Below are 22,074 nucleotides of genomic sequence, written 5' to 3' on the forward strand. Positions count from 1 at the left end.
GTTTGTTTTGCATTGTCATCGTGACACATTCAAATTATTTTGTTCTTTCCCCCTTTGTATTTTCAGCCATGTCTTTCCTGATCTGCAGGCTGTGGAAATTGGTTGGGTGAAATATTTCTGTGCTTTTCACTTTCTATGAGTTCTGCCTAATGATCTGCTATCAGACAAGAGAGCTCTTCTGTTGTAGCTATCTTAATGATCTTCTGTCCTCACCTCTCATTCAAAAAACTAGGTTCCTAATTGAACAGGTTTTTTACTAAAACTGCATATTTTCCATGCATCTTGAATTGGAGCCAGCTTTTTCCACGGGGCTTAGTGCATAAATAAACTGTATGCTACTCATGGTTTTAGTGTTTGGGCTTTAAGTATTAAAACATGCTTTTATCCGGTACATGGAGCGGAACATCGGTTTTCCAGCCTGCCTTTATTCAGGTATTTCGTGTCCTGTCAGCTCCATCTGGTGGACTTTCCCAATATTACGTTGTAAATACGTTTCTCACCGTTTTGATACAGGTAGCAGTACAAGTCGCTTTTAATTCCACTGACAGTGCTTACTCTGGAAACCTTGATATACTTCATACCTTTTCCTATGAATTCCTGTCTTAATTTACTGTAACTGTATGCTGTGATGCACAGCTGTGTCATTCATTAACTTCACATGTAAGTGTAGTTGTCTGCTCTTTTTCACTCCACAGAGCATGCAAAAGAGACATTGCCAAATGTTGACTTGCCTGAGAGTATTAGGCAAGTATTAAATGTGAAAGTGAGAAGTAGCATGGCTTCTAAAAATAGCAAAGACTGCCTGTGTGTCCGGACTTACTGGCTCAGTATAGTCTACGATAATGAATGAGAAGTTACAGTTTTGGAAACTGTCAGGCTTTACATTTTTTGGAATCGAAGCAATTGTATTAAAAGCAAAAGTGTTAGTACCCTTGCATTGCTAGTAAATTTCTGGGAATTCAGCTATGGTACTTGTTATGCCATTGATACCAATATTATTGACCCTGTTGTCTATCCGCTGCCCTGGACACAAACAGGTATCTCTATTTCTTCCTTGTATAAACTAAAACTAGTGCTGCTGGCTGTGAACCATGCTCATCTTGAGATGTCAGCCTTGAAATCCTCCTCAGTTGGTAGCTTTAGGTAACATTATTCTGTTCATCATAAAATCAGAGGCTTTTCGTTGTTAATCCAAAAACTTGGCTCAATCTCAATCTTGCTGTAATGCTACCTGAAAAAGGGGAATGCCCCTCCTTTTTCTGCTTGTAAGAACTCATTCATTTACTGGTTCGTTGAGAATCAGGGCAGCAAATGACATAAAGTTAAAAATTGTGATGAACTGGAGGGGAAACAGGGAACTGTTGAGAATACTGTAAGGCAAAGGAAAAAAAGGCTGCAGGTCTTTTAACAATAAACTCTAAGAAATAATGAATAGCTGAAAAGTAGTTCAGAACATTCAACAGCTGAACATCTGCAATGTAATCTGGGTTACTTTAAAAAGTCTTGCAGGATTAGTGTGAGGTGCTTATTACTTCTCCTCAGGGTTTGTCCGAAGGAAGTGATATCTCTCTGTGTTGCAGATATTCTGTTGAAAAGCATTGTGGAATATGCCAAATGGGCTCAGTGTGTGTGGTCAAAACTGCAATGTGTTTAAGCCATGCAGTGTAACACTACTGGACTAACAAGACTTTAATACAAAACAAATTTGAAAACTAATTAAATGCTGGAATTGCCTTGAGAGTATGGGGTGAAATTTTAGAGAAATCTTGAGGATTTCTTGAGCATGAGAATCATTTTGGTAGGATATAAACGCATGCTACCCAGCGGTATACAAGCTCTTGTTGCATGGTCACAGACATAACTGTCTTTTACATTCTGATTAAAAGAGTAAGTGAGACTGAAGCAATTTCTTGAAGCATGAGGAATCTCAGCATCTAAAACCTAGGAGTGCAGGTAAACAAGATCTGGTGTGGGCCAGTCTGATGACAAGTTGCCATCAAACTGATTTGTCTTTCTGATGTGCTGCCATTAACTCCTTTGTACATGCTCTGACCTAGGTTTGGCAGTAGTTTCATACTGCTCAAGCTGGAGATGTGACTGAGCTGACTGTGATCTGGGATAGTTTGTTTTCCCTGTTTTTTGCAAGGTCTAGCTTAGGGTTTATTTCTGCTAATTTCTTCAAAGCACTTCTTGAAATGCCTTAAAAAGTGAATGAGTTTCCTGCACAACCAGCTGGAAAAAGAATCCAGAAAAGAACTGCAGTATATGATGTTCACACAGAAAACATGTAAACACAGAAGTACATGGTAATGTTGACAAAACTTCGTGTGGACACTTGCGTGCACACTAAATCCAAGCATTAGTCATGTGACTTAGTTATGTAGCTTTGCTTTAGGAGATGCATGCTAGCAGTGCACTTGGCATGGGGAAACTCTACCCACAGCTTTTTCAGCAGAATCAACATCTTCTGGTGAAGACCTGAGTCAGTTGCGTATACATAGGCAGCTGGTGCTACCTGAGATGCTCTGGGATATTAGACAGTCACCCATGGCTCAGCTATGTCATGGGAGGTACAAAGGACCTGAACTGTTCTGGAGCAGCAGATGGAGGCTGAACAAGACACTTTAGGATGTTTTATGTGTCACTCAACACCAGTCTTCAGGCAACTAAGTCACACTGTGAACATCCAAGGCATTTTTTGTATTTTTGCATGTGAAGGCCTACTACAGTTTTGCACTGGTGATTATGGAATAGGGTGGAGTTCAGAGGCATTAAAAATATTCTCTAATTGTAGATTTCCTCCTTCTTCACCGCTGAAGCCATATCCAAAGAAACCTTCACGTGGAAAGGAAGTAATTAAATTTCCAGACTGGAATGAACCGAAGGCTGGCACTTCCCAAGAACACATCCCAGTGAAATCAGTCACAATGGTAAGATATCCAGTTTTCATTTCCCCAGCCATAAGCATATTTGGAAAGCAAAACTGAACTAATGATCTCTTTGTTATGGCACAAAATACTTGGTTACAAAATTAAATGCAAAATACTTCTATTTTAAACTTATGTGAAGTAAAGTTGTTCTTAATGATTTGTTGGCTGGATGTTGCCTTTGAGTGTTATTTCTGCTACAGATGCTCAGTCCTGAGCATCCTAAGTTCAGCATGGCTGTATTTGCCAGTATGCTTGCATTCCAGTTTGCTCAAATTCAGTAGGGCATTTACTATACTACAAAACAAAAATAGTTACTTTACTGTCACTTACACTGTAACTCTTATTCAGACATTTCATGTAGAAGAATAGATACGATATTACTGCCTTCCTAGCTGCTGTGAGGATGTCAGTGATTCAATTTCCTTTTTCATAAGGAATATATTGTGGCTAAGGAGAAGCGGTCTTGGTTTCATTGTTACCCTTTGTGAGCTTGGAGAATCTTGCCACATACTTACCTGGATTGATCCAGCCTTTGTAAAGTTGTTGAAAAAACTGTTGCTTTTATTAGTAAAATAAAATTGTATCAACTCTTGCCACCTGGACATCTTAAAAGCCTAGGCTTCTGGAGTTATTCTAAACCCTTCCTCCAGTGTATCTTCTCTGTGAGTGTTCTTGTATTTTGTCAACTCTTGGGACTTCTTTGATAATTTGGCCTTTTTATTAATGCTCATCAGTGCAGGACACTAGCCTTGGATTTCTTGGGGATCAACAGTCTGGAAAAGTAGCTCCTACCATTTTGCTGGACATCTAGAGGTCCTGAATGAATGGTTATTCCGTATTTGTAATCCAATTACTTATGTGCAGATCAAGTGCACTTTTCATGTACAGCAGCCTTCTGAAGAGGAAAAACATAGTCCTTAGAACTTCAATAGTAAATAGAAGATTAAGAGGGAAAAAAGAAAAGATAATGCCAAAGACAAGTAAAGAGAATAGAGTATTTTAGTTACTGAGCAAGTATCTGCTGCAATTTTGACTTGTTACAGTCTCCAACTGTCTGCTCTAAACTTCCATCCAAGCATCCTGGCCTGATAAGAGTTAGTAAAACACTGCCTATATACATCTGAATCAGATATGACAGCAAACAGTCTGGCATAGCTCAAAATCTCTTTCATTGGTAGTTTTGGTTAGTACAGTGTACAGTAAGTTGAAGTAACTGAGGCAAAGGAATAAGCTGCTTTCTGCAGGCTCTTTTACAGAAAGGTGTAGCTTCCACTGCAATGGTGAAGTAGACAGGTAGCTGAAAGTGGTGGCACCTTAAATTGCTCCAGCATCAATCAGAGCACTTACTGTCTGTGTGTGGATTGATGGGCATGGATCTGTGTTGTGAAACAGTGATGTGGAAGACCAGACACTAATTTCAGAGGGTGCTACTTGTTTCAAACTACTCTAGTCTAGTGTCACAGAATGACAGACGATTAGTGCTTGGAGTAATTAAAGTGCATTCCTGGAGTGCATTTCATCATTTAGTTGTGATCACAAGGAATACTGTTAATGTGCTTTGGGGTGGCTCTGTGATGTAATTCAAAGAACTGGGAATGATTGGGAGGTTTGCCTTGAAAAGTACACTGCTGACATGAATTGTATTGTATGTCCACCCATCGACACATTGATGACAATCTTCAAGCATCGAGCTTGGATGTGAAGGTTGAGTAAAGGATAGTAGTCTCTTGCAATCTCTGCTTTATTCTGTTGTAATGGTGGACTAGATCTGATGGGTGTCTTCAGCTGTAGCTATTTGCTTTTACTTTCTTCATGTATAGAACCTGCTGATGAACTTAATGTTTAGCTGTGATCAGTAAAGGCTGAACAAGGATGAATATCAGTCTTTGATATCTCATCTAATAATTCTCCAATAATTTTTCCATAAGCAGATGTTTAATCTTGGAGTGGCAGTTGAAAACAAGTGAGCTGAACTGATTTTAATCTTGGAGAGGATCTGAACACAGGACTAGAGGCTGTTGACTCCTGACTTTAATGGCTATTTTGACACACATAATTTTTCAGCTTTGGACAAGTTACGTAACTCAGAAAAGGTACTGCGTGTCTGTGAAACCTAAACACTCACTTCCATCCTGGAGACTTCATTGGGAGTTAGGAATATTTAAAATACTTGTAATAGGGAGCATGCTGTATTATAAATGTATTATAATGTTTAATACTTGAAAAGTAACCAGTTAATGAGGAGTCTTTTTTTCTGATTTCAGAACTCTGAGATGTGGTACAAGCGACACAGTATAGCTATAGGGGAAGTACCAGCATGCAAACTTGTGTTCCGCAGAGAGCTAACACAAACAAATATAGAAGAGATATGGAAATCCATGACTTTGTCACAGTGAGTATACTTGTGAGTCATTTGCTGTTAAAGTAAAACTGTGTAGTAGGTAATAGTCTTGTCTGTCTTCTCTGGTAATGCCTGTAATCACACCCACTCACTTTTCATCGCTGCCATCAAAGCCATAGTGGCTAGACTAACTGTACCGCTTGTTATTTGTCTAATGAATTCAGCAAATAAAGTTTGCAAAGAAACTTTATTGTCCTTAATACCTTTTGACTTTTTCCTGTTGTGTTATACAAGTCCTTTTGTTGTGTGGGCTTTGTCTTGTTTAATCACTTTTTTCCTCAGTTTTTCTCTTTTTTTCTTGTTGCTATGAAATAGAAGCACTACTGTAGAAGCACGATACCATGAAACCTTTCAATGGCAAGTACAGTACTTTGTATGAGATAAAAAGTGGAGTAGCTAATTGAGTGCTGAAGGCTTTGAGATTCAGATGTTCTTTACTATTTCCAGGAGGAATATCCTATGCAAAGTTAAAGGCATTGGTTTAGACTATTTATGCAGGAGGAAAAAAAATATAATTTAGCTATTTTTACAGCAGAGTTGAGGCCTTACTAATGATTACTTTCATCTAAACCTAGCACATCATCTCCATGTAATAAAATTGATGCTGAGGCGAGCAGCTCTGGTGCTGGCACTATTTGCAGCACAGCAATCTAACAGTGTGCAGGGTGTTTCCTCAACCGGGGAAACCTCAGGGGAGCCAAGAGACCCACTGGGAGCCCGCAGGAGCAAGGACGGCCAAAGCCCCCCCAGCTATGAGAGAAGCCCCTGGGGAGTACTGGCGACCAGGAGCACCGCGAACAGGGTGGGCAAACAGGGCACGGTGGGGCAGTTTGCACAGCAGTTTGAATGGATGGGTGCACAGGGAGGGAACTGTAGCTCTGCTAGCTCGACTAGGGAGCAATGGTATCCACCCAGTAGAAAGCCGTGGCCTCTAAGCTCTGCACCTGCTACGACTGACGCAGCTTCCCAGACAGAGCTCCAGTGGGAACATGATGCCACCCAGGTGCCAGGCTGCAGGGTGTGCCCTACTCTGTCAGTACCGGATGGCAGCAGTGAGCACACCTGTGGGAGGTGTGCCCAGGTAGAGGAACTCCTCTGCTTAGTGGATGTGAGTGGGTTGAGGAGTATCAGGGAGTGTGAGAGAGAGACAGACTACTGGATCCGCACTCTACCTTCCCTGGCACAGACCTGTCAGCTAGACAGTTCATATGACATGCAGGGTTCCCTATCCTCTCTCCACCTGGCTGAACACAGTGAGTTAAGGCATAGGAGGCAATGGTGACAAGTTCCTGTCTGGCACAGGAAGCATGTCTCCTCCGTGACTACCCCACCTTCCCAGGTCCCCTTGCATAACAGGTACGAGGCTCTACAAGTTGAACCAAACAATGACAGGGACGAGGGTTCATCTAGGTCTGAAGTGTCACCAAGGTTAAGTTGGCTTACACCCTGCGTCAAAACCGCTTCCATAAAGAAAAAAAGATGCATCATTGTCATAGGAGACTCTCTTCTAAAGGCAACAGAAGGCCAAATATGCAGACCAGACCCAATTCTTAGGGAAGTCTGCTGCCTCTCTGGGGCCCAGGTTAAAGATGTGAAGAGAAAACTTCCTACCCTGGTATGACCCTTGGATTATTATCTATTATTGATTTTTTCAGGTAGGCAGCAATGAACTCGCAATAGGAAATCCAAGAGCAATCAAGAGAGACTTCAGGGCCTTGGGATGACTGGTTAAAGGGATCAGGAGCACAAGTAGTGTTATCCTGTATCTTTCCAGTTGCAGAGAATCACGTGGGAAGAAACAAGAACAGCCACCAAAGCAGTACCTGGCTCTGAAACTGGTGTCACTGGCAGAATTTTGTTTTTTTTTTAATCATGAGTTGGTCTACAAGACACCAGCCCTGCTGGTGACAGATGGGGCACACCTGTCTCAAAGGGGGAAAAGGATCTTTGCACAGGAGTTAGCAGGGCTCATTGAAAGAACTTTAAACTAGATTTGAAGGGGGAAAGGGATAAAACCAGGCTTGCTATACATAAGCCTGGGGGAGACAGACCAATGTTTGAGGGATGGTGTGCTAGCGAGGTCCTTCAGTCTGCTCCACAATGTGCTGAGTACACTGGAGTGCATTTGAAATATCTTTATATAATGTGTGCAGCATGAGGAGTAAACACGAGGAGCTAGAAGCTTTGGCCCAGTCCCAGAGCTACGACATCATTGGCATAAACAAAACCTGGTGGGATGAGTCCTGTGACTGGGCTGCCGTGATGGACGGTTATAGGCTCTTCAGGATGGATAGGCAGGGCAGGCGAGGTGGCGGGGTGCCACTATATGTAAGGGAGTGGTTGGACTGTATGGCACCTACAGTTGGTGATGACACGGTTGAGAGCCTCTGGATAAGGACGAAGGGGAAAGCAAATAAAGTGGATGTTGTTGTGGGAGTCTACTATTGACCACCCAGCCAGAACGATGAAACCAATTACTTATTCTACAAGGAATTAAGGGATGTCTCTAGACCAAATGCCCTTGTCCTTATGGGTGATTTTAAATTCCCAGACATCAGCTGGGAATATCATACAGTGGACACAAAGAGGTGCAGGAAATTTCTGAAGCATGTTGAAGATTATTTCATGGTGTAGGTACTAAGGAAGCTGACTAGGAAAGTGCCCCCCAGATGTTTTTGTTTGTAAACAGAGGGACTTGTGGGTGAAGTAGTGATTGGTGGCTGTCTTGGTCACAGTGACCACGATGTAGTTGAGTTTCAAATCATTGGTGATAAGAGAAAAACTGCCAGCAAAACTTCAACCTTGGATATGGGGAGTGCAGACTTTGGGCTGCTGAAGGAGCTACTTAGTGAAGTCCCCTGGGAATCTGCTTTTGAAGATATTGGGGTCCATGAATGCTGGTCACTTTTTAAGAGCCATCTCTTAAGAGGGCAGGAGCAGGCAATTCCAAAGTGTTGGAAGTCAAGCAAGCTGGCTTGGCTAGGTAGAGAACTTCTAGACCTTAGGCAGAAAAGGGAAGTGTACAGACCTTGGACGCAAGGACAGATGACATGGGAGGACTACAGAGATGCTGCTTGTCACTGTAGGAAGAAAATTCATGTGGCCAAAGCTCAATTAGAGTTCAAGCTGGCCAGCATGGTGAAGGACAACAAAAAGGGCTTTTTTAAATATGTTAATAGCAAAAGGAGAATCAGCGATAACATTGGTCCATTGCTTGACAAAGTCAGTCACCTCACAAATAGGGACTTAGACAAAGCGGAGACGTTTAATGCCTTCTTCGCTTCTGTCTTCAACACTGATGATGGGCCCTAGAGCCCTGTGTTGGAAGACTGTGACTGGGGGGATGATAAACTCCCAGCTGACCCGAACTTGTTCAAGACTTGCTGCTCCAGCTGGATGTACATAAATCTGGGGGGCCCAATGGGATTCATCCCAGGGTACTGAAAAAGCTGACTGATGTCATTGTGGGACCTCTCTCCATTATTTTTTCAATGGTCTTGGGAGTCTGGAGAGGAAGCTGGCAAATGTCCCAATTTTCAGAAAGGGTAAGAAGGAAGACCCTGGTAACAACAGGTCTGTCAGCCTCACTTCACTGCCTGGTAAAATTATGGAGAAGGTTATTCTGGGAGTTATTGAAAAACTCTTGAGAGGCAATGCAGTCATTGGTCACAGCCAGCAAGGGTTCAGAGGGGAAAGCCCTGCTTAACCAACTTAATTTCATTTCATGACAAGGTCACCCATCTAGTTGAGAAGCCAGTAGATGTGGTGGTTTGGGATTTTAGCAAAGATTTTACACTGTCTCTCCCAGTGTCCTTCTAGATGAACTGTCCAGCACACAGCTAGACAAGTCCATAACATATTGGGTGGGCAGCTGGCTGATGGGTCAGGCTCAGAGGGTTATAGTAAATGGGGTTACATCAGGCAGTTGGCCAGTCACCAGTGGCATTCCCCAGGGCTCAATTTTGGGGCCAGCGCTCTTTAATGTTTTAAAAATGATCTGGATGCAGGAATCAAATGCACATTAAGTTTGCCCACGATAGTAAATTAGGAGAAGCTGTGGACTCCCTTGAGGGTAGAAAGCCCTTACAGAGAGATCTGGATAGACTAGAGAGCTGGGCAATCACCAACCATGTGAAAATTAACAAGAGCAAGTGCTGAATTCTGCACCTGGGATGGGGTAACCCTGGTTATAAGTACAAATTGGGGGATGAGAGGCTAGAGAGCAGCCCCACAGAAAGAGGTCTGGGGGTTCAGGTTGATGGCAAGTTGAGTATGAGTCAACAGTGTGCCCTGGCAGCCAAAAGGGCCAACCATGTTCCTGGGGTGCAGCATAGCTAGCCGATCAAGGGAGGTGATTGTCCCACTCTACACTGTAGTGGTGTGGCCCCACCTCAAGTACTGTGTGCAGTTTTGGGCACCTCAGTATTAGGACATCAAACTATTAGAGTGTGTGCAGAGGAGGGTGCCAAAGATGGTGAAGCATCTCAAGGGCAAGACATAGAAGGAGTGGGTGAGGTTACTTGGTTTGTTCAGCTTGGAGAAAGAAAGCTGAGGGGTGACCTCATCGCAGCCTACAACTTCCTCAAAGGAGGCAGCGGCAGGGGAGGTGCTTATCTCTTCTCTCTGGTGACGAATGATAGGACACAGGAAATGAAATGAAGCTGTGTCAGCAGTTCAGACTGGACATTAGGAAAAGCCTTTTCACTGTGAGGGTGGTTGGTCATCGGAACAGGCTCCCCAGGGAAGTGGTCACAGCACCAAGCCCATCAGAGTTCAAGGAGCATCTGGATGACACTCTTAGTCCTATGGTTTAGTTTTAGGTAGTCCTGCGAGGAGCAGGGAGTTGGACTTGATGATCCTTATGGGTCCCTTCCAATGTGAGATATTCTATGTTTCTATGAAATGGAGAGGTCTGTTTTTCAGAATTGTATCTCTCCTAATACTACGTTTGCCTTTTTTGGATTAGATGATCTATGAACTATGTGTTTGTATATTTTTACAGATTACAAAAGGTCTTGGGTTTGGATTCTCTGGACGAAGTGTTAGACCCAAAACTTGTGAATTCAAAGCACATAGTCCAAAATGCATATAATGTCAATAAGCAAGGCATTGTTACTTTGGAAGACAAATCAAGTGAGTATTTTAGAAGTTTTCATTTAAATTTTTTATATTGTAGTTTATTAGTATAAAAAAAGTATTAGTTCTAATCTGTACTAACATGTAGCATCTTTATACTTGTATGACCACATCTATACTAGAGTTTTTACGAAGTATGCCATTGTTGTCCTCTGACATCTCAATAGTAAGAAGCAGTATTTATTCCATATTTACTCTCTTAAACATATTCCTGCTTTAGCAGGGTTGAAAGGTGAAGGTGAAAAATCAGCAACTTTATAAATGAAAAGACAGCAATATCATTCACTTCAAGATGGCTTTGTCAGCCCAGCCCTTAACTGCCTGAACTTGAGTGTTTACATGAAGGAAATGTGTATTAAAACTTGGGAAGGAATCAAAATGTACACTAAGAGATGCTTAAAATTTCTCAGTTTTGAGTTTTCAGTCAATGTGTTTTGAAACTAGTACCAAGTTTAAACTGCTTTGCACATCAGGGAGAAAGTGAAGCATCTTTGCTGCTGTGATATATCACTTACAATATTATTGCCACCGTGTTTTCCACAAATTTTGTAAAGAAGTGAAATATGAGATTGGAACCTGGTTTGGTTTGTGAATGAAACCTCCTCCAGAGCATATACCTGTTCATTTTAAAGGCAATTGGAGGACCTCAAGATATTAACTTCCTCCTTGCAGCGATGACAGAACTGAATGTCTGAGTGCTTTTCATCACCTTCAGTGCAAAGTAAACACTTCACTGTAATGCACTAGTGAAGGTGTAGCTTGAACTAGTTTGGCTGATTTTTGCAGGGCAGGTTAGGGATTTGTGATATGATCTATTTTACTGATTGAGTTGGAGGAGCAGTGGGCATAACTGGTTGATATTGAGTACAGGAGGTACTGAAGTATAGATGTAATTCAAGGTAGATCCTACATTAAGGTATAGCCTGCCTTTGCAATCAGTCGATCTACTATATAGGAAGAACTTCTTAAAGAATTTTCAGCTTTGCTTTTATCTTAGAGTTTAACATTTTTCTCAGTTTTTTTCTCCTTTTAATTTCTGTTTCTCCCCTGTGCAGAGGAACTACCTCACTGGATATTATCAGCAATGAAATGTCTAGCAAATTGTAAGTAAATTCAGGAGGCAAAAATAAAAACCCAAACCACCTCACCCCTGTAAAAATCAATTGAACTGACTGTGTCTTTACTGCTTTAGCAAATCCTTTTTATATTCACAGTCAGTATTTTTTCTGATCATTGCCTTAAACAAAGTCGGAAAAGATCAACCAGCATATATTCTTCTGCCAGTGCAGCTTATTTCAATGAAATATATAAACATTTAACTCTTCTATTCATATTTTTCCTCTACTATGTGTTTTCACTAAACCTATTGGAAATAGATCAATTCAATAGATCAATACAATTTCACTTATATTTTGAAGAATGAGTCTAAGTTTTAAGTGTGGGTTTTTTTTCTACTTGATGTTGCATTTTTATTGGCTGGAATAGAAAATAGTGATCTGGTTGGTGTCTGCAAATTAATTTTCTCTCTCTTTTTTTTTTTTTTTTTTTTTTTCCCCTAATCTTCTTTGTAGGGCCCAGCTGTTCAGATTTGAAGCAGCCTACATACTCAGGATTTGAAAGAGATGTCTTCAAAACCATAGTGGACTACTTTGGCCAGATGAAAGAACCTCTTCTCACATTTCATTTTTTTGATGTTTTTGTTAGTGTTTTAGGTAAGTAGTTTGGGATGTAATGAAAAAATTATTCTTTTGAATTAACTTCCCAGAGTTAATTTACCATACTGAAATAGTATCACAGCTCATTTCTTTTGGACCTGTCCTGTCCAGTCTACATAAAGAACAGTTTAATATTGTGGTGGGTTGACCCTGGCTGGGTGCCAGGTGCCCACCAAAGCCGCTCTATCACTCCCCCTGCTTAGCTGGACAGGGGGGAGAAAATATAACAAAAGGCTCGTGGGTCAAGATAAGGACAGTTTAATAAAGTGAAAGCAAAGGTCGCGCGCGAAAGCAAAGAAAAACAAATGATATTATTCTCTACTTCCCATCAGCAGGCGATGTCTGGCCACTTCCTGGGAAGCAGGGCTTCAGTACGCGTGGTGGTTGCTCTGGAAGACAAAAATGCCTTCCCTTCCGTCTCCCTTTACTTAGCTTTTATATCTGAGCTGACGTCATATGGTATGGAATATCTGTTTGGTTAGTTTAGGTCAGCTGTCCTGGTTATGTCCCCTCCCAAGATCTTGCCCTGCCCCAGCCTGCCATTGAGGGAGGGGGCAAAAATGTTGGGGAGACAGCCTTGATGCTGTGCCAACGCTGCTCAGCAGTAGCCAAAACACTGGTGTGTTATCAACACCTCTCTAGCTACTAATGCAGAGCACAGTTCCATGAGGGCTGCTATGGGGACTATTAACTCCATCTCAGCCAGACCCAATACAAATATTTAAATTTATTTCATATCACAGGGTGGTTTTATTCTTGTGTCTTTTTAATCACATTAGTTCAAAAGTCTTCCATTGCTTGCCTTAAAGGCCTCTGTTCATTGCTCAGCACTGCCACACCTAACAGATGGATTTTGACAGATTTTTCTTTTTTTACAAATGCCTAAGCGTCTTAAAAACTCACATAAGCTTTTAGAAATTGCTTGACTGAAGTCTAGATTAAAAAGGGTTAGGGCCATAAGGACTGTTTTTAACCCTGGCAATATGGCATCTGAAGGAAATTGAAATCCTTCGTTGCTTAAACTTAGAATACACATTAACTACTCTAGTGCTTTAAAGAAACAATAATTTAGTTATTAACTATAACTTTGTAAGGGTTCACACTATAATAAATTCACCTATCCTGTAGCTATAAATGGCCCATTGAAAGACAGTAAATGTGAAAATATTTGGTTATATTTTATAGTTACATTTCAAAAAGAGCAACGGAGTTGAAAAGTAAGTATGCTTTGTAGTATGCAACTTTCCTGAGCGTCTTTAAGTGGGAACAGCATTGCTTTTAATAAACTATTGAGATGAAAAAGGAATTCAGAATAACACTTTTATTTCTGGAATTTAGTGTTTTTATGCTTTGTTAGTTGACAATCCTTCTTCAAACTGAATACAGTTCCTTTTCTGACTTCTTTTCTTAGACCACAAATATTCTTGATAATAACATCTTTAAAAATTCTTCCTCTCCTTTCATACTCTCTTTCTGTGTTTTTTTCCCATTGCATTTCACATCTTTTGGGTTTTAAGAGTTTTATTTCACAGTATTTCACAGATGTAAAAATGAAAAGAAAGAATTCATGCCAATGTTTGTGTGGAAATGAAAGGAAATTGTGCAGTTTTTCAAAAAGTCAAAAAATCATTTTATGGTCTCATTCACAAAAAAATGAGGTGTTAATATGGAATCCTTTCTTACTAACAAAAATAGATTTATACAAAAAAATCGTGGGAATATAGGCTTTCAAGAACTACTTAGTTTGTTTTCCATCTTCATACTTACACAATTTACTTTAAAGTTTTGGCTGTATATGTTTGAAAATGTCACATTTCTCTAGAAGTCTTGCCTAAACAGCCTCCTCCAGATACCTAACACAGGTATTTGAATGGTTAAAAAGCTGCATTTGGCCTTGGTGAGATGATTTGGGATACCTGAGTTAGGCACTCTCACTGACTGGGGGATGGGGTTGGGCCAGATGATCCCTCGGTGTCTTTTCCACTTTTTTATAATTCAAGACTATGCTCCCTATTTAGCCAGTGGAGAGAGTTCAAGACGACAATTCAGCATACCTGTGGCGAAGCCTAACCCTCCTTTTTGTACTCTAAACTACTTGGAACCAGTAGTAAGAAAATAAACAAGTAAATATAAGGCAGAGATGCCTAATCTGTGTTTTCAGTAGCAAGGTTTTCTCTAACCACTCAGGCTCTCTTCTGAGATTTGATCTGTGATACTTGGGGTCAGGAGGAGAAAGGGAGGAGGAAGGCATTTTGAGGGGGGCTCAACTGAGAGAGAAATGGGAAAGTTTTGGGCTCTGCTCAATATGTAATTAAGTCTTAACAATGAGGCTAATGTACAGACCATTATGAAGCTGTAGGTAAATGCAGAGGATAATGCACACCACAGAATACTATTTCGTAGTAAGTGTCAATGCTAGTACTGAATGCTGCCTGTGAAGCAGTAATTGCTTAGCAAGTTGTGCATTTACAAAATACAGAAAAGCAGATCCATGTCTGCAGTTGCATTTCTGTGGTTTTTTTTTTTAATGGAATATGGCTTGCTAAATTGGCAATAATTCTCAATCTTAAGACATTTATAAACCAAGGTTTCAGTCATTGAGTCTTTGACTTTTTATATTGCTACCCTCTGGCAATTACAAGCTTTCCACAGTTGATTATAGGATGTCTTTCTTCCTTCAGTGGATAAGCTTTCTGTTTAGTGGAAGACTTCAGGAAACAGCAAAGAAAGTGTTATCAGATGATATTTTTAGTCATTTGAGGCAGCCATGATGAGATTTGTACGTGTCTAAAAGGTCCATCTTAAAACCTGAGAAATATTTGCAAAAATCATAGGTGACTTGTGTAACCATGTCAAGATGCCTCACTTGCTTCTGTTTTTGAATAAAGTCTACAGCACTTCTCTTCCAAGAGGTTGGCTGAAATTAGTTTTCAGAATAACTGAGAAAATATTTTACTAACTTGGTAAGATTAAACTTGCTCTTTGCACAGGTTATAATGACTCTTTATGTACAAATCTATCAAGGTTAATTATTATTCCTCAGGACCTCTTCTGAACATATGCACTAGTATGCTTGCCAAATCTTCCTTTGAAATTAGAAAAAGCTTTACTTTGAAAATGAAATTAACTACAGTGCTTTACCACTCTTTTCTTGGAATACTGTCTGTTTTGGCTGCCCTACTAACTACTGCACTTCTGTTATTTTTTTAATAACAAACAGCTTCCACTTTTTACACAGTGTGGAACTGCCTGGCATGCCACCATGCATGATGAGGGGACAGAAGTGCATGCTGTTTGTGTTGACTTTGGTAAAGCTTTCAACACTGTCTTCCATCACATTCTTACAGGTGAACTGAGGAAGTACAGGCTAGATAAGTGGGCAGTGAGGTAGACCAGAAATCGGCTGAATTGCTGGGCTCAGAGGGTTGTGATCAGTGGCACAAAGTCCAGTTTAGGCTCAATCTGTAGGGAGTACCCCAGGGCTTATAATGGGGCCAGTAGTGGTTAACACTTCATTAATGACCTGGATGGTGGGACACTGTCCTAAACAAGGGCAGAGTGCCCTAAAAAAGCATGCAGATAATACAAAATGGGAAAGAGTGGTTAATGCAGCAGAGGGTTGTAGGGGCGTGCAGAGGGACCTTGACAGGCTGGAGAAATGGGCAAACAAGAATCTCATAATGTTCAACAAAGGCAAATGCCAAGTCGTCTCTTGGGGAGGAATAACACCATGCACCAGTGTATGCTGCGGATGACTGACTTCAAAGCAGCTTTACTGAGAAGGACTTGGCAGTCCTGGTGGGCACTAATGTGACCATGAGCCAGCAATGTGTCCTTGTGGCAAAGAAGACCAGCAGCATCCTTAGCTGCATTAAGACCATCGCCAGCAAGTTGAGGGAGATCTTTCCTCAGCACTAGTCAGTGAGTCCAGTGGAGGGCCACAAAAATTATTAAGGGCTTGGAGCATCTGTCATATGTGGGGAGGTTGAAAGCAGGGACTGTTTAGCCTGGAGAGAAGGCTCAGGGAGGATCTTATGTGTGTAAAAGACTGATGTGTGAGTACTAAAGAAGAGAGCTCCAGACTTCTGTCAGTGATATCCAATAACAGGACAAGAGGCAATGGGCATGAACAGAAATACAGGAAACTTCATTTATACATAGGAAAATAGCTTTTTTTAGTTGGAAGGTGATCAAACACTGGAAGAGGTTGTCCAGAGAAGCTGTGGAATCTCCATCTTTGAAGATATTAAAAACCTGACTGGACATAGTCCTGAGCATCTTGCTGTAGATGGCCCTGCTTTGAGCAGGGGGAGAGGTCTAGACAATCTCCAGAGATCCCTTCCAACCTCTATAATCCTATGGGAAAAAAAAGGAGTGTATTTCTTTGTTGTCTTCCTTGTTCCTTTTTTAAGATAAATTACTGTTAGACTTCAGTCATGCAGATATTTTGCTCCTGACTTCTGTTTTGTTCTGATACTAGTGCTATTTAGGCAGATGTGTAGTAGATGCTTCCTTCATTGAGCCTTAGAAACCCAAAAGAGAATGGTGTTTTGGTGGTGAGACCTCTTTATAGGTACCTAAACTACTACCAGATTCTACTGTGCCTGTCCAGTCTTCAAATATCTCTGCCATGCTCACATTCTGTGTTTTCTCAAGAGTTTGTAAGTACAATTAGTCATAGATTTAACTTCTAGAGGTGTGAGGGATATGTCGGTATTGTCATAGTTGTCATAGATGCATAAGCATATGTTTTGTTTAGATTCTCTGATTGTTGCCCCAGACTTAACTTTTTTATGTGGTTGCTACATCTGTGCATACATCTTAGTTGTGTTTAGAGCTGAGGATTATAAAAGAGCAAAGGATGAACCAAAACGTTGTAGTTTTTCATGTCTACTAATATCTAGAGTTGTTGGTTATGGTTATTATTCTCTCCCAATGCATCATAAGGAAGTCTTTTAAATACTTAAACAAGGTGCCAGTTCTAGGGATATCTTCCTAGCGTCTTTGGGGAGTGGAGTTCTAAGGCAGTCTTGAATGAGTAGGGAACGAATTTGCGGAGACAGATTTAGAAATGTTATGTTAAATGTTATGGAAATATATAATTGAGAAATGTTTCCCAATCTCCTGATCTTGTATAAACCAGGTCTGCTGCAAAAACACAGCAAGGCTGTAGAAGCTCTTCAGATATCTTGTCTCCTGCTGCCGCCAGAAAATCGGAAAAGACTGCAGCTGTTGGTGAGGATGATGGTGAGAATTAGTTTTAACAATGATTTGCCGCCTCTTTCTGAATCAGTGAGGACCAGAAACTTGGTACGTATTGTGTAAGGCAAAAGTTCTGGACAAGGGTTTTGGAGTAGCACAGATACAAGTTTCTTATTGGAGAGAGTATGCAAAATACAGTTTGCTTGTTTGAAGAAGTTTGTCTATTATAGCTATGTGGAAAGATACTCTGAATTTGAATATATCAGCATTTCTTGGTAAGTTGTGAGCAAATGAAGAATTTGCTCAGAATTTGGAGGTTTCCTTATCTTTCAAAGTTAAATCACCACTGATTTCACTATTGGGTAGAAAAAAAAATACAGTAGATGAGGACTCTGGTGTTCTTTATCACTGCAGACAGTGTGAAAGAAGCAGACTGCGTGTTTCAGTCATACTTAGATATGTAGCTGAATGTTTTGATTTACCTGTTTTCAGCCATTTAAAAAAAAATTCTTACCAGTTTATTTCAGTACTAATTTTTTTTCATCACTTAACTACAGAAATCTCTGAAAGTAATTTTAACCAGATTTTGACAAAGCCCTAGTTTTTGCTAATGCTCTATCTGTCGGACTACTTGTAGAGTTATCCTTGATGTTTGCAATAGCATGTTATTACAAAGTTATTAGGCATAACTTGGCAATCCTGACTGGCTATAAACATGTATTTCTTTTCGTTAATTTTCAAGTCTTTTGCAAGAAGGGCAACAGAAAACTCAGCTGTAGAGCCAATCCATAAATATCCTATAGTATCATGCATAAACCTCAATTTGTTCCACAGCAATTAAGTTTTTAATTAACTATGAATAGTATTTGATTAAAGTAATTAAATTTTTGACTGCTAAGGTTATAATTTAATTAACTGTAAATGGTCTTTGATTAAAATAATTATGTTATGATGTAAATGTTATTTTTGGAAGTGAATAATTTACAGTCCAAGTATTTTGTGTTAAGTTTTAATTCAGCAGTGTAGTCTATGGTACCTGACAGAAAACCTTGATTGCCTTCTGTGCTTTCAATGTTACAAGTGACTGGTGCACAGACAGGAAACTCTTGTAACTGAATGCTCCGTCATGAGACTACATAAAGTGAGCTGGACCTCAGTTTGGTTTGATGATTTCAAAATAATGGTATTAAGCTTTCCTTCTGGTGCTTAACTTCTATTAAATTCCTGTGTTATTTTTAAAATCTCTGAAATATTTGTGCCCTGTAACTGGAAAAGCTATGTGAAGTTTCTATTTGACAAAGTCTTGAGAACAAAATGTAATTCAGCCATTCTAAGTCTAAAGTCAGGGTTAGATTATGTATATGAGGCAAGAGCCATCTTCAGTCCACTCAGATAATGTCACTGTACACGGTACCCTTTTTATCCTTTTTTTTTTTTTTTTTTTTTAATTGATTTGTTGGAAGTACAGTAAGTATTGTGCTGTTAAAATCTTTTTTCTAAGAGATCACTTTTTAAACACAGTTTGATTCCCCACCCCCCAAACAGAAAAATATATAATAATGATTTCTTTTTTCTCAGATGGTTCAGGCATTTTCCCGTTGTATTCTCTGCTCAAAGGATGAGATGGACTTGGATGAACTGCTTGCTGCTAAACTAGTATCTTTTCTCATGGACAATTATCAAGAGATCTTAAGTGTTCCTTCTGCCTTAAAATCTTCTATAGAGGAACACGTTGTACATCTCCAGAGAGTCCAAGTAGGTATCTACTGAAAATAGCCTCTTATGTCTCTGTGCTTCTAGATAAAATTTATCCTTTCTTCTCTGAAGTTTGATGGTTCTTAAAGACTTTGTTCTGTTTCTGCTAGCTTATGAAGAGCTAATTAATTTTGACTGCTGATACTCAAACATAACTGTGTATTTAAATTAAACTAAGCAGATCTTGAATGGTTTAGAGGCAAGAACTCTAAAATATGTTTTCCTGTTAGTCAGCTCTATCTTCCCCATGGAATGGGCAAACTATGTTTGTGATAGTGAGGAAAACTGTGAATGGTTAAAAAGTGTTTCCTTTAATGCTCTGCCTTTTTTTTTTTTTAGAGAAATCCTTACTTGCTCAGCTTTTTCATAACTCTTTTTCTGTTTCCTGATACCGTATTTTGTTTTGTTCAAAGCTGCTTTTTAGTTCTTCCTTCTTTAATTTCTACTGAAAAAGTAACTTTTATATTTATTCCACGAGTTAAACAGGCTTCCTTTGTGTCATGTTTTTTGACTTACCAGAACTCAATCAATTAGTGCAGGAGATAGGACGTACAATTTAGGGTCTTTAATCCATATCTTCTCTACTTAATGACTTCAGATGGTCAATTTGATTAAGTCAGTTTTTGCAAATTTATTGCAGGAAAAAATAGCTGCTCTTTTTTTACTCTTTTTTTCAGATAAAATATGCTGGAGCTGATACTGATGCAACTTTTCCTCCTCCATCATTTTGTCACCAAATCAGTACAGATGAATTTGAGTACCAAAGGGCAACTGGCTCTCAAGAACCACTGGCAGCTTTATTGGAAGAAATTGCAATGAATAAAGAAATATCTATGAAAGATAAGAAGAAGCAGCTCAAGCAAGTAAATAAAAATTCTTCCACAGTCTTTAATTTTAACTTAAAAAGTTTTATCAAGTCTTAGACCTATAGTCCTCTAGAGAAATACTGAGATTTAAAACAGTAAGTAGTCTTGGGGGTATCAAACTTTTTAATCATTTGGAATAGGGGTACTGTGATGAATCAAACCATATTAGAAAATATTGCCTAATTTTCTATATAGTGGTATTGAAAGTCCATTCGAGAAATAATCACTTTCCTTTTCCAGAGGTGGAGGTTGCACTTTAATGTTTTTTTTTAATATGACAAGTTTGAGTGAATTCTTCATTTAAATTGATGTATTTTTCTAGTTTCAGAAATCTTACCCTGAAGTGTATAGAGTACGATTTCCTACCCCTGAAACTGAAGCGGTGCTATTTCCAGAAAAAAAGAAACAGAAACCACCAATACTGATGTGGGCCTTAAAAAAGCCTTTTCAACCATTTCACAGAACCAGAAGCTTTCGGATGTAAATGGTTTGAAATGTATCAACGAACTGAGTCAGAGAATATTATCAATGGATCTTATGCAAAAGGAACCTGAGCAGCATGTATTTACTCAAAAAAACTACTGGAGATACTGCTGAGATGGTAGAAAAGGTCAGAAGAAGAAGAAAGTATTGAAGTGGTAGAAATGTGAGCCATTATCAGTATTTTTGTAAATCATTATTTTTTAAATGTCTGTTACTTAAAAAAAACCAACAAACCCAACAACAACAAAAAACCACACCAAAACCCCCCAACAACAAACTCAAGCTGATTAATCTACATGGGTGATAAACTACACTTGCCGTAGTTTGATTTGACCATCATTTCAAGGTCTAAATATATTTATTTGTAATGTATTGTTGGTAACTAGTCTACAGCTTTTTTCCCTGAAAATAAGTCTCTTCCATAAACTAGGCTCTGTGTGTTCACATAGAGCTTGAGGAATTAATTTGCTGTACGTGCTTGAATAAGTATGAAACACTGGATTTTGTTTTTGCTGTTGTACAACTTAGTGTTCTTGATACGTAAGATTTATTTTGGAAAACTGTAAAAACTCATTCTTAATTTTCAATTCATATGATTCATTACAATTTGAATCAACTCCTGTTGAAGTTCCTTTGACCTCTGTAGTGCTGACCCATTCTTTTAAGCAAGCCGGTCTTTTAAGTCTTTTCCCATATGCTTTTACTAAATATTGCCACACAAAACTCTATGCTTGAAAATAGAACATATTTTATCAGAAAAATCTGAAGCCTTGCATTTCCTCTGGAAATGGAATTCAAATATTGAAGTGACATTGAAGCACACATACCTTTAATGATTTCATTTGTTTTGCATTATGAAATACTGTACCTGTAACTTGACTGTGCATATAACATACTTGATTCTGACAGCACTTTTGAGCTATTAAAGCATTACCATTTTCCCCTCTTTACTTAGAGTGGTGATTTCATGTTATCCATTAGAGATTTAAAGAGCAGCATTTCATACCTTATTGAATGTCAGAGCAGTCTATGCAGGAGAGAAGACAGCTGACATCTCAAAAAATTTCTACCTGACATTTTAGTAAGCAACATGGTGACTATCCTGTAATGCAACATTGACAGTATTTTCACTTTGCTAACCTCCTAACGAGTCAATAGGCTTTAAGAAATACATTGCAAGGTTGTGGGTTTAATAGATTGCAATATTTCCTGGGCAATGTGCTTTTGAACAGCACATGTTTCCATGATCTGTTTTCACACATTGGTTATACTGGACTTCATATCAGTAATTTTTTTTTTTTTTTTTTTAGCAAACTTGATACAAAAGGGTACACTTTTCAAATAATAAGGAAATATTAAAACTAATATTAGGAGTAGTCTAAGGCCACTTCTTATCTTTTGTACTAGCTCTTCAAGGGTGAGATAACCTTTTAGATGTGTCATAGTATTCTGTGTATGCTTAGATGCAGTCAAACTTTGACTATGACTAGACTACTCATATATAATAATTTGTTTACAGCACTAATCCATGAAGTATAGTAATGAGTAAGGCTAGTTGGAAAACAAGTCTTGCATAAAGGTGGAAA

At 39.3% G+C, this 22,074-nt stretch overlaps 1 protein-coding gene across 2 annotated transcripts in view; it reads left to right on the forward strand.

Annotated features, from left to right (window-relative positions):
* Positions 1-22,074, forward strand: part of DEPDC1B (DEP domain containing 1B) — a 40,253-nt gene that overhangs the window by 3,285 nt on the left and 14,894 nt on the right. Inside the window, exons 3-11 of one of the 2 annotated variants that reach the window (XR_005931640.1) lie at positions 2,795-2,930; positions 5,195-5,322; positions 10,334-10,464; positions 11,523-11,570; positions 12,039-12,179; positions 17,326-17,492; positions 18,963-19,139; positions 19,817-20,002; positions 20,328-20,651. Coding sequence is in view for 1 of the 2 variants with exons in the window: in XM_030005639.2 (XP_029861499.1) it covers positions 2,795-2,930; positions 5,195-5,322; positions 10,334-10,464; positions 11,523-11,570; positions 12,039-12,179; positions 17,326-17,492; positions 18,963-19,139; positions 19,817-20,002; positions 20,328-20,489 (1,276 nt within the window). In the remaining variant the exon portion in view is untranslated. Of the gene's footprint in view, positions 1-2,794; positions 2,931-5,194; positions 5,323-10,333; positions 10,465-11,522; positions 11,571-12,038; positions 12,180-17,325; positions 17,493-18,962; positions 19,140-19,816; positions 20,003-20,327; positions 21,428-22,074 lie in introns of those variants that run through there. The other variant, XM_030005639.2, reaches the window with a different exon arrangement.

The sequence above is a fragment of the Aquila chrysaetos genome, chromosome Z (assembly GCF_900496995.4).
Source record: "Aquila chrysaetos chrysaetos chromosome Z, bAquChr1.4, whole genome shotgun sequence".
In the NCBI taxonomy this organism is placed as follows: domain Eukaryota; kingdom Metazoa; phylum Chordata; class Aves; order Accipitriformes; family Accipitridae; genus Aquila; species Aquila chrysaetos.